We start from the raw sequence: 16870 nt of genomic DNA on the forward strand, positions 1-16870 counted from the left end.
AAAAGTCATAGATGAGGAAATGTGGGGCTTTAATTTGGTTTGAACTCATACAAAGCTTTCTAAAACCTCCATGGCGTGAGCCTTCATTTCTGATGCCAATGGTGATTAGCCAAATTAAAGAATGAGCAAACAAAACCCCTTCGGGTTTGTGTGGAACCAAGATAAAAATGGGGTCTCCAATGAGAGACATTTGTCAACAATGCAGGGCAGTGTTAGGGGTAAAGGAGTGTAGAACCCTGTTCCATAGCATCTGCTTGTGAAAGAGCCAATGACATTTAGTAACTAGATTCTGGTCTCTGTTGGACCAGTATTGATTGGGAATGACTTCCAAGGAGTTACTTCAGGCTGATGCCAATGAAAATGAGATCAGAATCCAGCCTTTAATGTGTGTATCTATAAGCACAAAGCTGTGCCAACTTGGCATTCTGTCTAGGCTAGAACTGAATTACTATCTGGTACTTTTAGGTTTCACTTTGCGTGTGTTTCATTTATGGTGGTGGGGGGGGGGGGGAAATTCCACCTGTCAAGTGTTCCTGTGGGAAGTGTGTTGGCCTTGAACTAATGATGTAGTGCTTACAGCCCACTCAGGTGCAGGAACAGACCAGCTGAGTGGTGCAGAAGAATTGCTGTTGTCCCATCAGGGGAGGAGCCAGAATGCTGAAGATCTATCTGTCTCTGAACCATCCAGCCTGGGGATACGGGACCCTGGTATGAGGAGTTACCATTCAGTAGCTCTTTTCTTTGTGTCTCAGATCTTTACAATCACTTGTGTATACTGTTAACTGTGATTAATAACTTTCTGCAGTGGATAAGATGAAGAGGGGTTCTTCAGCATGTCTTCTGCCAGGTCTGTGAAACAAGTACGTTATTTTCTGCTGGGTGTTTTCCCCTCTCCCCCCCCCCCCCCCCCAAAAAAAAAAAAAAAAAAAAAAACCATAAATGAGATTGCAACAGATTTAGTTTGAACTTCCTGGTTTATTACAGTACCTAAAAGCAAACCAGACACAACTGGCCACAATCCTATTTTCCCTCTGTTTGTCCCTCAAGTTTCAAAGGTACAATTGCTTCTCAAATGGCTTCAGGGAATATATGTCTCTTTGAACTGCTTGTCCACTTGAAGCAAAAGATTGCAAGCTGAGCCTGTTCAATTCAGCCAGAGAGAGAGGATCTTTCATAACTGACTCTAGCTGGCCCCTTTGTGTACTGCACAAGGGGCTTCTTAAACTTGAAAGTAGTAAATACTCAATTAAATATTTAATATTGCAGAGCCTTCTTGGGTACTGAAAAAATAGACTAAACAGGCCAGCACTATATCCCATAGCACTTGTTAGGTAACTTTACAAGTGCCAATAACATTTGATCAGTAATAGTTTTGTCATCTTTATTCTTTCTTCAACTGCTGAGTGAATGAATAGCTTTGATACATTTGATGGCAGCTGAATTAACTATTAAGCACCATCACACTTAAATTGACTTCAGTCTCTCGCACATTCTGATTTATTCTCTAGACACACCATTCCTGTGCACTCTATATATTCTACACCTGAGTTCGCTTCATTTTGGAAGTCAAACTTAGTACAGTAGAACCTCAGAGTTACGAACACCTCGGGAATGGAGGTTGTTCGCAACTCTGAAATGTCTGTAGCTCTGAACAAAACGTTAGGGTTGTTCTTTCAAAAGTTTACAACTGAACATTGACTTAATACAGCTTTGAAACTTTCCTATGAAGAAGAAGAATGGTGCTTTCCTTTTTTTTTTTTTTTAAAAAAAAGTAGTTTACGTTTAACACAGTACTCCTCTCTATTTGCTTTTTTGGTCGCTGCTGCTGTTGCCTGATTGCATACTTCCAGTTCCAAATGAGGTGTGTGGTTGAGTGCTCAGTTCATAACTCTGGTGCTCATAACACTGAGGTTCTACTGTGGAAGGCAGTTGTTCTCAACTCTCCAGGCTACTGTATGCCCCTGATTCATCTTGCATACCCCCAAGTTTCACCTCGGTTAAAAACTACTTGCTTACAAGATCAGACATAAAAATACAAAAGTGTCACAGCCACACTATTACTGAATTTTCTTACTTTCTCATTCTTACTGTATAATTATACAATAAATCAATTGGAATATAAATATTGTACTTAGAGCAGTATAAACAAGTCATTGTCTGTATGAAATTATAGTTTGTACTGACTTCACTAGTGCTTTTTATGTAGCCTGTTGTAAATCTAGGTAAATATCTAGATAGGTTGATGTATCCTGAGGGGGAGGGGAGGAGTGTACCCCTGATTGAGAACCACTGGTTTAAGGCTTTGTAATCCAATACTTAAACATACAATACCCAGTATTGGCCACTAGGGGTTCTGTTAGAGGTTGATTACAGAATCAGCTTTATGTCCTACTGAGACTCCCGAGGCTGTACACTCAGATGTATCAATGTCGTTTCAGTGCATAACATTTTCCTTTCTGTCTGGTGTAGGATTGAAATGTGGAGTTCGTCCTGTTGACTTGGAGAATCAGAAAAGTTTCCTGCTGTCTGGATTCTTTTCTAGAATTGTTGGAGGCAGAAATTCAGTGGCTGGGGGGCAACCCTGGCAGGTCTGTGACACAAATACAGTAACTTCTTGAGGGAGAGGTGACTTTTTTTTCCAAGGCATAGACGATAACTGAGAGGATGCCTTCATTCAGTAAGGAGCCAAATACCCTTTCTCAACCTGTATCTTAATTTAAAATCCCTCTTCTCCCTTAATCCCTGAAGTTACTAAAGTACAAGTTGCTCACAGTTTTGGGGACCAGAGTTTTAGGTGGAGTAAATTCACTGAATTCAGTGGTGCTATGCTGCGTTACAGCAGCTGAAGATCTAGTCCTGAATGTTTAATGTACATGGTATTTTTGTGTCTGAACTGGTCCCCAAAAGCACATCCCTGTCAAAGAATTTGGATGTAATCTGTGGGGTGGATTAGTTTGAGGGATTTTTCCCCTATAACAAATAACTCTGAGGTTACGTCTGACCTTCAGGGAATAAGTTCCAAATTGTTATGTCTCCAACATACAAAAATTGTCTCCTTCATATAAGGAAACAGCCCACATTTTAATAACAGTATTGCGTACTGGCCTTCTGTTGGCTGTAAGAGTCCTAACATTCATCTGTCACTTCTTCATAGTAGCTCAAAATGCTGGATTAGCTGTATTTGTGGTGGAGGAATTCTTGCCTAATTGGTTCTTCTGTTGGCAAAGTCAGGGAAGTCTCACTTCACAGAAATGTTCTCACTCTGCAAACTTAAATTCATGTAATAAAAGGATTGGGTCACTGCTTCCAGACTTTCATTTTGAAGCAAATTAGCAATTTTTGACACTGTAACATTACTACTTCCTGTTAATATGGTCCTATCTTCACCCCATGAAACAATTTCTGGTGATACATAACAGTAAGAAGGAAGAACAAAATTCTCCCTCTAGGCACTTCTGCATTTCAGGGAATTCCAAGTTTCAATCCACACTCTGCTTCTTCAGCTCTTCCCAAATATCTGTGAAATGAGGGATAGCTATCAAGGGTGAGTCCACAATTTAGACAACATTTCTCTGGACACCAGTCAGCTGGGAATCCTTGTCTAGAAATTAGAGGGTTCAAAACCTCTTTTTTGAGTACTGCCATCTGTCGTGATCTGGGGGAGGGTGGAGAACTTCCTCAGATCTTTGTGAGATTTCAGATGTTCTTTTGGAGGGCAGTATAACTAGCTCCACCTTAAATGTGTGTGACTTTCTTTTTGTAAAGGTATCTCTCAAGTTGGGTCGTTTCCACTTCTGTGGTGGCAGTTTAATACAAGAAGATGTGGTTGTAACTGCAGCTCACTGCGTATTCACCCTTGAGCAGTAAGTTAGAGAATGCTGTTTTTTGTCTTTAGCCTTTAAGTTACTTCGTTAAAGCCCCTGTCTATTAGTAAGGAAAGCTCCAAAATGTTAGTGTGTGCTGCTTCCCAGCTGGAGAAGAAAATGGCATTAGAATATGTGAAGTAGGGCCGTGCTATGCTATTCTCATGTTCTTTGTGGAGCAATAGCGTCTAATCCAGGGGTCCTCAAACTGGGGGTCAGGACCCCTCAGAGGGTCGCGGGGTTATTACATGGGGGGGGTCGTGAGCTGTCAGCCTCCACCCCAACCTCGCTTTGCCTCCAGCATTTACAATGGTGTTAAATACATTAAAAAATGTTTTTAATTTATGGGGGGGGGTGCCTCACTCAGAGGCTTGCTATGAGAAAGGGATCACCCGTACAGAAGTTTGAGAACCACTGGTCTAATCCATTGGATTCTTCCAACTGTTTCATTCTGCAAGCTACTTCAGGAGCTATAGATCTTAATGGCTCTTCTCCATGGCTTAATTTGTGCTGGGGCTTGCAAGGGCAGTTCATAGTCCCAGCACCTCTGGGCTCGCTGAACCTTTTATGAAAGTAAAAAAAAAAAAAAAATTTGCTTGAGCCCTGGCACCTCTTTCATTACAAATTAAGCCCTGCTCTTCACCCCTCCCTAAACCCTAGCTGCCCGCTCCATGGTTCTCAGAATATTTCACCTGATTACTGGCGGTTTACAGATGGCAATTTAAAACCTTCACCATTCTCTACATGGATTAAATAGTAGTAGAGCTCATAATGGCTGGGACTCTGACTTTGCTAGCTGAGTGTTGTACTTTGAGTGAACATACTCTGTCCAAAGAAGGAGCTTTTACTGAGGGCTTGTCTACACTCCCCACCGGATCAGCGGGCAGCAATCGATCCAGCAGCGGTCGATTTATTGCTGTGCCTGATCTGTGACTAAATGGGGGATTTCACTCTCCGGGATTGGAAACCAGTACCTTTCATAGTATACTGGCACTAGAAAAGGTTCAGAAAAGGGCAACTAAAATGATTAAGGGTTTGGAATGGGTCCCATATGAGGAGAGATTAAAGAGGCTAGAACTCTTCAGCTTGGAAAAGAGGAGACTAAGGGGGGATATAATAGAGGTATATAAAATCATGAGTGATATGGAGAAAGTGGATAAGGAAAAGTTAGTTACTTATTCCCATAATACAAGAATTAGGGGTCATCAAATGAAATTAATAGGCAGCAGGTTTAAAACAAATAAAAGGAAGGTCGTCTTCACACAGCGCACAGTCAACCTGTGGAACTCCTTGCCTGAGGAGGTTGTGAAGGCTAGGACTATAACAGAGTTTAAAAGAGAACTGGATAAATTCATGGAGGTTAAGGCCATTAATGGCTATTAGCCAGGATGGGTAAGGAATGGAGTCCCTAGCCTCTGTCTGTCAGCGGGTGGAGATGGATGGCAGGAGAGAGATCACTTGATCATTGCCTGTTAGGTTCACTCCCTCTGGGGCACCTGGCATTGGCCACTGTCAGTAGACAGGATACTGGGCTAGATGGACCTTTGGTCTGACCCGGTACGGCCTTTCTTATGTTTTATGTTCAGCAGCACTAAATCCATGCAAAATAGGAGGGAGGTAAATGCTGCACTGCAAGGGAAAGTACCTATATAATTAGCTGTTGTAGTCTGCTGTACCTCTCTGCTGCACTTTAAAACATTCTTCCATGCTGAAAGTAACTGTAAAAGGTCATTTGTTAAAACCCAGCAGAGGGAGAGGGGTTTGAACCCCTTAGTTAATGGTTCTGAAATCCTTCAGCAGTAAGTCAGGGGTGGGGATGGGGAGTAGTTAGGAATGATGATAGCTGTAGATATGAGAACTGATGACTGTAGGAAACAATAAACAGTGGAACCTACTGTGGTTTCTCCTTTTTTTCCCTCACCTATTCAGTATTTGAGCTAGAAAGAATTTTTTGAGCTTCCCCAAAAATTTAACTTATTTCTGGAGATTGCCTAAAAGATTGGATGGGGGGAATTTGTGAAAACATCCTTGACATTTTTTCTTTATTGAAATTGTGACAAATCTTTATCAAACTTGAAATTTAGAAAACTTTAGTCAGCTCTAGTCATCTCCTAAGAGACGCACAATCTCCATAGTTCTGAATCATTTCTCTGTGTTATTGAGAGACAGTTAACATTAGGAAGAGGAAAGGACATTGTTTGCCCAACCTGTTTATGGGAGACCTGCTGGATATATCAAATCTTGTTCACTTGTGTAGATATAAAACAGACATACGTTGGAGTGGGAGAAAACCTATCCATAGGAACCCTAATACTGCCTAAGCAATTCCCTTGAAGTCATACAAGGGATGTCTACACAGCAAAGAAAACTCCACGGCTGGCCCGAGCCAGTCAACTCCTGCTTGTGGGGTTTGGGCTGCAAGGCTATTTCATTGCTGTGTAGACTTCTGGCCTCAGGTTTGAGCCCAAGTTCTGGGACCCTCCCATCCTGTAGGGTCCTCCAGCCCGAGCCCAGACGTCTACTCAGCAGTGGAATAGCCCCACAGCCAAGCCCAGTGAGTCTGAGTCAGCCGGCACAAGCCATCTGCAGGTTTTTCTTTGCTGTGTAGAGATGGAGCTGGGGATTGAATCCAGACTTCCAGAGTCTTAGTCCAGTCTAAAACCATCCTACCCCTCTGTCACCCTCCTGTACAGACTAGATCAGGTTTGTACACAACTTGGATACTACTTGTCCTTCTCAAGAGAATATAGTAAATACATTGCAAGTAAAAATAAGGGGATCACCTGTAAGTTTAGTGTACAATAAAGATTAAATGTAGCTTACTAATTAACATGGTAAATGCTAAAAGAAGTAACCCAGTGTGATTGATTGCCCCAGGCAGCCCCGAAATACCAGAGTTCATTAAGCACAATGCCACATTGCTGTGTTCATAAACCCCCAAGCGCTGTACCAGAGACATGACTGTTTCCAAATAAATATTAAACATGCGACTCAAGTATATGTAACCTCCTAAAGCCCTCTCAAAGGTTTTATTCTCTTGGGCTCTCCTCCTCCTCCAAATCTTCTCCTCTCGGTGCCCCCTTCTCCCAAACACGATGAATTAAAAACAAGCAGGGGATTTTTTTAAAGGGTCCTAAAGAACTTAAGCACTCATCTCCCACTGATTTAAGGTGCCTTGGAACTCTCTAAAGATCCTAGTCTAAAGGCTGCAGGTGATCCATTGTTGCAAGCAGAATCCAGGCCAAAGCTTATGAGTCCTTGTATTACTGAGTGGGAGGTAGAACAAAAAGCCAGTCAATTAAGAAATAAAATCTCACAACAGTATTCTAGCACTCTGACTCTGAGGCAATGCGGCCCCTTCAGGCATAAGGCCAAGTGAAAGTAGCATAGCTGGAAAAAGCCTGCTGTTGAAGGCTAGATTCAGGTCCTCAGCAGGGAAGGATGTGGTAAGGTCACATTTTCCGTGTGTTGAGCTTCTCCGTAATGAGAGAATTGCTTGTACATAGCTGTTTCTTATAGGAAATTATCAGCCTTGGCTCCATGCGTAACAGGCTGAAGTGTGTTGGCAAACCTCTCCGTCATTAATCTTGCCCTTTGTTTGCCAGGAAACTAGTGAAGAATCTCATTGTGACTGTTGGAGAACATAACCTCAGAAAGGCAGACGAGCAAGAACAGAACATTCCTGTCTCACAAGTCATTGTTCACCCTGACTTCAACAGACTTGACTACATGCATTCTGATATCGCTCTGCTATATCTGAAATACAGAGTAAAATACGGTAAGGGAGGAGACTGAGTGAAAGTGCTTCAGAGCGGATCCTTCACTATATATAACTTGCTAGTTTAGAGCAACCTTTTATTCTCCTATCTCTCTGTAATGCTCTTTCCAGCATATAAAACATCCTCCTGGTAGTGTCTTTACTCCTGCCCAAGTAGGTTACCCATTAAATCCAGTCTAGTCTTAGTGACCTTGTCCAAATAATTGCCCCTCAAGTCAAGTCTTTGTTCTGGGGCTTTTCATGTTTTGTTTATACTACTGATCTTTCCAACACTAGAGAGCACAAAAAGTCAAATTGTCTTCCATTTGTAGTAATTCTATATTTTCTTTACCTCTCGGAAAGTTCTCTCCTCGCTAATTAGCTTGCTCCTCTTGTCCGCTTCATTCAGCACCACCAGTCTCCACTGTTTGTGATAGTGGAACTTTTCACTGTAGGAAGAGATGTGATGCCACAAACAGCAGATTGTTCCATCGTTGAATGGATCTGGCAAAATGAGAAGATGGCTTAAGTTTAAATGCACATCACCCTGTTTTAAACACACATAATCCAGTATCTGTCATATAGTGGCAAAGGTGAACACAAGGCTTTCTGGAGTGTGGCTTTTTGCATACAGATTCATAGAGGATCAGGAGACCACATGGGATACATAGATCCTTTCACTGCTTTATCAAATCCCACCCAAGTCGGCTGTGATTAGCTACCTGATGGTAACAATTCCAATCAGTGGCTCTTCTAAAATGACTTTGGCCTTAGTCTAGCTTCCAGTGGACAGGTGGCTGCATCACAAAATCATTGTGATAAATGGCACTAAAGTCGCACCTGTTTGCTGCTCTGATTGGAGAGGATTGAATGGGTATGGAAAACCAAACTACGCTTGTTAGCCAGGAAGTGATCGGTTAAGGGTTGAGGCCTGTTGACGGGGCAGTGAGAGGAAGCTTGCTTTACTACTACCTATGTACCTATTTTGTGGATAAAGAAACTTAAGTCTCCAGTCATAATGCTTGAAAACAGCTTTTGAGTCATCTGGATGATCCCTCCAGGAGAAGGTTGGCCTGTCTTCTACACTGGTAAGTGTTCTTTAAGGTTTGTCAATAAATTAATTAGGCCATGATAAGTCAAGTAGCTTTGATCCCTTTCTTCTCTGATCCCCAAAAAGAAACCTACAAAGGTATTCGCCTAGTTCGAGAACAGAGCTGAGCATTTGAGTTTTGAATGTCCTGTGTAAATCAGAACTCCACTTCTTTTGACACATGGTCAGCATTCTTGTCTTCAGAGAATAGAATGCTCAACAGGATCTACAACTGGACACGATTGCAGGCTGTATGAGAATTGTACATAGGACAGTTCTCTTTTCTGTCCTTCATGCTGTTGCTCCTTTTCCCTCCCTCCCCTACCCCCCGGTCTCTTTCCTCTAGTCTTGTTCTTGCAGCTTACGTTTCACTTGAATATGGCCGGCCAAAACATTGTTCACATTGGTTTCTCTAAAACAATGTGGTGTCTCAAGATTACCTCAATTTAAAAGTGATTGACTTGACTTATTTTTACCTGTTTGATTGAATTGCTTTAGAAAAATGTATAGTTCAAAGGACCTTGATCCATTCTGTTCACACAAAGGACATTGTTGCTTTTATCTGGTTGGTGCAGAGAGAATCACTTCCGAACAGCCTGGAGTTGATGTACTCACATTTGTGTGCACTTTCCTTCTTAGGACCTAGGGTTCAGCCAATTTGCCTTCCCCATAAAGATGATAAATTTGAGGCCGGGACTCTTTGTGTTGCTAGTGGCTGGGGCAGAGTGTCTGAGGGTAAGTAAAATGTCAGGTTCTTACGATCACAACATTGATGTGGGGTAATGAGATAAAGAAAAGGGAGCCGCCTTGTTTCTGCAACAGAAATGCAACATCTGCCAAAGGGAAAAGCCAATCAGTGGTTCTCTCTTTTGCTGATACCATGACGAACCATCCTATGCTCTGGAGGTCTCTTCCAGACATGATGTGCAAAGGACCAGTGTGCCAGAAGCACTGTCCTAGGCAGAGCCTTGGAATCTCCAGACCTGTTACTTTGCAGCGCCATAGCGCTATTCCGCCACCCATCTCGCCACTTTTTGTAAACAATTAATTAAGCTCCATAACACCCTTGTGAAGTAGAGAAGTATCCTCCTCTCCCCTCACCCCATCCCAATCATGTGGATGGCGAAACTGAAGCACAAAGATGATTTGGTGAAGGGCTAGATATAAAACCCAATCTTCTGATGCCCAAGTTCCATGATCTAGTTGTAATCTTTGTGCGTTACATAACCTCTAGATGATGCATCTCTGCCTTCTTCCCATTATATATCTTAAAAAAAAAAAAACCTAGGATCACTTGGGCCTTAATGTTCTTTTAACAGTTTGTGTGTAAATTATTAAGGTTGCAAAGTCAAGCACTCAAAAATTAATCAATGCTAGAAGTAAGGTTGCTTGTGCATAGCATTATGTAGTCCTTTATATGTTCAAAGCAAAAATCCCATAGACTTTGCTGCAGCACAGAGAAACAGGCCTTCTGATCTCAATTCCAGTGCCCAGAATCAACTGTACTCAGGCCAGTTCTAATGGTGAGTGAGCAGGGCTGTCATCCTGGGGGCCAACTACCAGGGGGTTCTGTACCAGTGTGCTGCTTGGCTCTTTTTTGCTCCATTCTCCTTGGCTGGCCACTTTTGTTCTGCTGATTGCCTGGCCTTTTTTTGACTCCGCTGCTTGGGAGCACCAGAAATATTTTCCATCCTGGATGGCAAAATGGGTAGGGCTGCAACTGCCCCTACCTGAATCAGCCATTACAGGAAATGTCCTTCTGAGCCCGCATAGCCCTGGGCTGGAGGGAACATGCTCAGTCACTGTGCATGCATAATCCAGTTGCATGGAGAAATTGTGAGGGGATGGAGGATGCAATCATCAGAAAGTTTATGTGGAGAAATTAAAAAAAGTCTCTACTGAGCATTTGGAAGCTGCAGTTCTCCCCCCACCCCCTTCCCTCAAGACTGCCTAAATTTGTTATAAGACTTTCATGAGGACAGTAAAAGACACATCCCTGACACCAATGCCACCCCCTGCTAAATTCCTCCCTGCTCCAAAGCTGGGAGCACCAGAGCAGTTAAGAGAAAATGTTACTAGAATGATTTTTACCTAGGAAAATCAGTGTATTTTTCCCCCCCTAGCCTTGTTTGTGGATATGGTCGAACCGTTTCGGCTGAAACTTTGCCTCAGGCTGAATTGTTTCCACCAACGTGGAAAATGTTAGCTCAAAGGGTTCTAGTTTGGCGAAATTATACAAACCTGAAAACAAGGCCTGTTAACGAGAGGTCTCAGCTAATCGAAATAAGGGGTGGCATTGCCAGCCCTGCCTGTGTAATACTGAATGAAATCATGGTAGCTAGGGTGTGGCCATAGATCTGCAGCGTAACTTCCTGCTCTGTGCAGCAAGGAGGGGGGTTCTAGAATGTCTGATGTTGCCGGTTTCCTTCCTTCTGCAGCTGGTGAACTATCTAATGTTCTACAGGAGGTGGAGCTCCCCATCATTGATAGGGGAACCTGCAGTGCCCTGTTAAAGCAAATGAATCTGCCTCCAGTAGCAAGCTCCATGCTGTGTGCTGGCTTTCCTGATGGTGGGAAGGATGCTTGCAAGGTAAAAGGTCATCATTCCGCAGGGTCTTCCTGTATAGTGAGTTCTGCAAATGGAGGCAGACTCCAATCCTTCCCACCAGCCACTCCTGTATTCTTGCTTACCAGAATGGCCACCTGCCCTAAAGAGGGAAGGGAGGAGGAAGGAAAGGAAACTTGTCCATTACTACTAACACATTGCTACTGAACTGAGGCCTTAAAAGGAGCTTTAGGCTAATGAAGGCCTTGTCTATCCTAGCCTTTGGGGGGGATTTTCCCACTGGTAGGAGTGCTGCTATAGACAAGGAACTGGTGTGTTTAACCACCTTTTTGTCTAGACCTGGCCTGAATGGGATTAAATGACATGGTGAATGATATGCCTGATCCCTGTCTAAGCTACTGTTGCTACCACTGGTGAAATTGCACAGATGGGAGCACAGTGGCGGCAGGCGGCCCAAGAGGCTACAGGAGACACAGCCTAAGGGGTACGTGATACCACTGTACTGGGAGAGAGGAGGCTGAAATGAGGGGTTTTTTTTTTTTTTTTCCTTCTCTTTAGGCTTTAAAAAACATACCTTGACCATTTCTACTTGGTGTATTCGTTTCTCTTGTAGTCACCTCTCCTCCCCATATCTATCAAGCTGCTGGCAGCCTTTCCCATGCTTTCTCTGGTAGAAGGGTGCTTCTACTGCCAGGAGACCAAGTCATTCCCCTCCCCCCCACAGCAGTGCACACACAGTCCACTGTGCTACCGTTGCGGGAGGGCCAGGTGTAGTCCGCTGGTTGAGGTACTGCTGCAATGCGGACGTTAACATCTTAGTGCGAAGGGGCCGGAAATGGTTAACAGATGTATAGTGACGCTGAACCTTTCTGTCAATCTTCCAAAGAGCAGCAGCTTCTTCTTTGAGAGGTGAAACCATGAGGTGATTCACTGAATCTGTATCGTTGCGTTTGAACAAATATCTGCTCTTTTTTTTTCCTGTCTCCTCCCCCAACCCGTGCTGGGCAAGGGCGATTCTGGAGGTCCTCTCGTGTGTAGAAGAGCCAGTGGCATCTGGACTCTGGTCGGCGTCACATCATGGGGAGTTGGCTGTGCAAGAGGCTGGGATGTCCTTGAGAAAAGCATCAGTGAAAGGGGTTCCCCGGGCATCTTTTCCAATGTAGCTGAACTGATGGACTTCATCACCCAGAACATTATCCCTGGTGGGTACATTTACCAACAATTTTTCTCTTTTCCTGCTTGTTTATCATGAGGTTCTAGAAGATACCTGCCATGTGCCCCACGGTTAGGCTTTAGAGTGTTTCCATCAAGGTGCACACAGTGTGAAGCATTTCTCATTTTAGAGCAGGAAGTGGGGAAATGAAGGTTAAACCAGAACTACCACCTCTCTTGGAACAGCATCTGTATCTAGGTCCCTCTGCCATAATGTTTTGAGGGCAGCTTTGATCCACATGCCCGACTAAATGGAACGTTGATGGCCAATCCAGCTAGCATTTCTGGGTGCATGTGGTTTTGTTGATTTAGAGAAGTACTTCTCTGGCCTAGAAAACTTGTCCAGTTCCAATAAATTACATTTTCTAATCCTTGTCAACTGGGAATCTGTAAATTGCTATTGTAGAATCCCTGAAATGGTCCACACTATTGATTTTGGAGCAAATATGACTTAAAACACACACGGAGCAGATCTGTGGAATAAGCTTGCTTTTTTTGATTATCAGAACTACACTTTTAAAGCTATAAACAGATCTATGAATTCCCTATAGTCCGACCATACACTTAAAACTGCAGTTCAAATAGAACCTATTGAATAGAGGGCATTATTTATGACCTACACTTCACCTGTGCTATTACTTATTTGCCACATATATGTGGCTCATACAGTGCCTCTTACTCTGGAATAATATTAAGTGGAAGCAGAATAAAAAATGTCCACATGAACCCTGCAGAGCAGAACTTGGAAGATTCCTGCAACTCAAACTATGAGCACAGTTGGAGAATGAGCAGAATTAAACCGTAAACCATAGAAATAGCATTAATAAAATAGTGCATTTAGCGCCTCAACTGGAGTAAATCTGTGTAGCTCTATTGACTTTGATTCACACTTGCAAAGGATTTTGGCTCATTTAGAAGTAGGACTCCAAGGGCAGGCCTACACTTAAAAGGCTGCACTAATGCAGCTGTGCTGCTGTAGTACTTAAGATGCTCCTATGCGTCTCCCGTCAGTGTAATTAATCCACCTCCCCAAGAGGCAGTAGCTATGTTGATGAGAGAAGCTCTCTGCAAACATAGCATTGTGAACATCAAGGATTAGATCGGTATGATGACATCACTCGGGGTTGTGGATTTTTCCCACCCCTGAGCGACAGTTATACCGATATTAGTCTCTAGTGTTGACCTGGCCTCAGAAGAAGTGTGGTTACCACCTGAGACCCATCTCTGGGTCTTTCTCAAGCACTCAGGGTGTGAATTGGCATTAATCGTATGGCTTCACGAACTGTAGACCTGCCTCTCCCAAACAATGCCAGTGTCAGAATTGTATTTTACCTATTGTTCTTCTCTTTCTAGCTGCAGAGGCAGATCACCTTCCCCCGCACTTTCCTGAAGGATGCAGCTCCCATGGAATGCTGGTCTTTGGAGAAAGTGGCCGTATTCAGTATCCCCAACCCAGTGAGAGTAACTACCTAGATAACAGGTATTCACTGTACATCATCAAAAACACCTGCCCTTTTGTGAAGGGTCACTTTTCAGAGGGCATTTTGTTTGTGTCTGTAAGGTCAGAAGGGGTGACTATCTCCTCTGACCACATGCATCGCTCTAGCCATAGGACTTCAGCCTGCAAATACATGAATTCTTACTCCTGATTTAGTCAGTGAACACAATCAAGTCAATAGTTTGTGGCTGAACTTGTGGGTATGTATCAACCTTAAAAATTAGTATCTAGAGTTAAACATCTCTATAGTGATGTTTGCTTGTGTGGGATTGGTACTGGGCAACAATAGTTACCCAGAAATAGCACGTTAGAATGAGAAGCACAACTCTTGTTGGTCTAGTTCTTATATGAACTGTGCTCGTAAAATTGATGCCCTTGGATTAAGCCTGTAAATTAGCTTAATATTAAAATTCTTAAACTGTTCTAATGTCAGGTTCTGCAACCAGTGAAGTCTTTAGGACTTTCAGTGGGAACAGATCCATCCCTTAATGTCATCTGAAGATGCTTGAGAGCTGGAGATGTGCCAAAAGAAACCTCCAGAGGAGATGTGCCTATTGCAGATCCTACTGGCCTGGCCTAACAAGGAGATGCCATTTTGTCTCTATTACTGGTGCCTATCCACAGTAGGATAAAAGGTGGTTTTGTTTTCAAAATGTGTGAACTCCAGTATATACCTGGCAAGTTGTTCTTTAACATGTTCATGGGTTGAATAAAGAACTTGTTCTGTATACTCTAAAGCAGGGGTCGGCTACCTTTCAGAAGTAGTGTGCCGAGTCTTCATTTATTCACTCTAATGTAAGGTTTCATGTGCCAGTCATACATTTTAACATTTTTAGAAGATCTTTCTATGAGTCTATAATATATAACTAAACTATTGTTGCATGTAAAGTAAATAAGGTTTTTAAAATGTTTAAGAAACTTCATTTAAAATTAAATTAAAATGCAGAGCCCCATGGACTGGTGGCCAGGACCCGGGCACTATGAGTGCCACTGAAAATCCGCTTGTGTGCTGCCTTTGGCATGTGTGCCATAGGTTGCCTACCCCTGCTCTAAAGTTTTGAGTTGTTTGCTAACAGATATTAAAAGATCATGTTTTGTCCTAATGCGGATATGCCCTGTAGGTCCCTGTATAAGTTTTAGCTGTGCAATGTGGAGGTTGTGCATAGAATGGGCCAAATTCAGTGCCAGAATAACTATTGACTTGACTGGATTTATCCTGGGCATGAATTTAGCCCAGTAAGCCCAGTCACTGGTTGGGGAATGCTAATGGTTAAGGTCTCAGTAACACTGGCCATAGGCGCCGACTTCCCTTCTTTCTAGTGGGTGCTCGGCCCCACCCCCACACCACCCCTTCCATGAGGCCCTGCCCCGATTCCGACTCCTTCCCCAAATCCCCACCCCGGTCCCATCTCCTCCCCTGAGTGTGCCACATTCCCACTCCTCCCCCTCCCTCCTGGAGCGTGCTAATGCTGCCAAACAGCGGTTTGGCGGCGGCAGCCGAGCGGGAAGCGTTGGAAGGTAGGCGGAGGAGCAGGGACGCGGTGCACTTAGGGGAAGAGGAGAAGGTGGGCCGGGGGTGAGGGGAGCTTGGCTGCCAGTGGGTGCAGAGCACTCACTAATTTTTCCCTGTGGATGCTCCTGCCCCGGAGCACCCACAGTGTCAGCACCTATGACACTAGCCATAAGCTGGTAGAGGCTTTTGCATGTGTGAGTATTTTCCTGGCTTCCTCTCTTGCCATGAATTGCCTGGGGACACAATCCATTTGGCAGCACAGCACTGATCCAAAGTCTGAGCACAAAGGCGAGAACTGACGGTTATCTCTTGCAATAAAGCACTTTGTGTTGTGCTAACCACTATTAAAAACCCAGCATATGTTTCTTATTACTTCTTAGCTGGAGCTGGTGACATCCTAGCTTGAGCTGGTCTGGCTATGACTGTGAGTTGATGGATATAGGGTTGTAAATGCACCAGGGCCGACTCTGGCTTTTTTGCCACCCAAGGCAAAAAAGCCTCCCCCCGCCCCCCCTCCGGGGAGGGCAGCGAGCCCCACCAGGGAGAGCGGAGGCCCGGCGGCCAGAGGCTGCGCCGGGGGGAGGGCGGCGAGCCCCGCTGGGGCTCTGCTCTCCCCGGCGGCAAGCCCGGTCGCAGCCCCGCTCTCGGGCCGGAGTGCTGCGCCGCCTCCCTCCAGGTGCCGCCCCAAGCACCAGCTTGGTGGGCTGGTGCCTGGAGCCGGCCCTGAAATGCGCACACACCTGGTTTAATCCATGCATTCTACATTCTCCATCCATAGATGGAGAAAGAGTATTGTCAACCATCTGAATTTCCCTACATTAGAGTTGTGGAAACACATTTGGAGTGACCTGGAGGGCTTTAAGAACACTTAATGCTGAGGCCAGACCAAGTTAAAGTAGGTGGCTAGGTGGTGGTGCAGGGCAGAGTGAAGGAGGAAGGTGATAGTTCTGGGAAGAAGCTAAGCCCCTCTCTGATGAAGCATAAACTACTTTGCTTTATGATAATGTGTTCTGTCCTTGGTGTCTTTTAAACTCCCTCTGGCACTCCAGCATGCACCCCCACCCCTTGGAGCTGCTTGGGAGGGAAGGGTGCAGTCACACAAATTTCACTCTAGCCCTGATTCTGTTGTCTGACTTAAGTGTTTCTTTGTTTTGAGCCTGTGCGTGTGGAATATAATTGTGCCAGAAGACAAGATTATATTGATACAGTTCACCAGATTAGACGTTGAGAGCCAGATCACGTGTGACCATGACTACGTGTCCTTCTATTCGGACAAAAGAGAGCTAATTGGTATGTAGAATGCCTTAATCTCTTATATCAATACTTGGCATGGCGGGCAATTAGCAATCTGAAACGTGAACATTGATGACG

General features: G+C 44.1%; 1 protein-coding gene across 1 annotated transcript in view; it reads left to right on the forward strand.

The window, feature by feature from the left end:
- Positions 1–7569: 7569 nt before the first annotated feature.
- OVCH1 (ovochymase 1) overlaps positions 7570–16870 on the forward strand; it is a 46725-nt gene continuing 37424 nt past the window's right edge. The window contains exons 1-6 of the mRNA XM_054034761.1: positions 7570–7641; positions 9350–9445; positions 11149–11300; positions 12286–12478; positions 13842–13968; positions 16656–16789. Of these exons, the coding sequence (XP_053890736.1) occupies positions 7593–7641; positions 9350–9445; positions 11149–11300; positions 12286–12478; positions 13842–13968; positions 16656–16789 (751 nt within the window). The 5' untranslated portion in view covers positions 7570–7592. The remainder of the gene's footprint in view (positions 7642–9349; positions 9446–11148; positions 11301–12285; positions 12479–13841; positions 13969–16655; positions 16790–16870) is intronic.

This window comes from Malaclemys terrapin, chromosome 1 (genome assembly GCF_027887155.1).
Source record: "Malaclemys terrapin pileata isolate rMalTer1 chromosome 1, rMalTer1.hap1, whole genome shotgun sequence".
NCBI lineage: Eukaryota > Metazoa > Chordata > Testudines > Emydidae > Malaclemys > Malaclemys terrapin.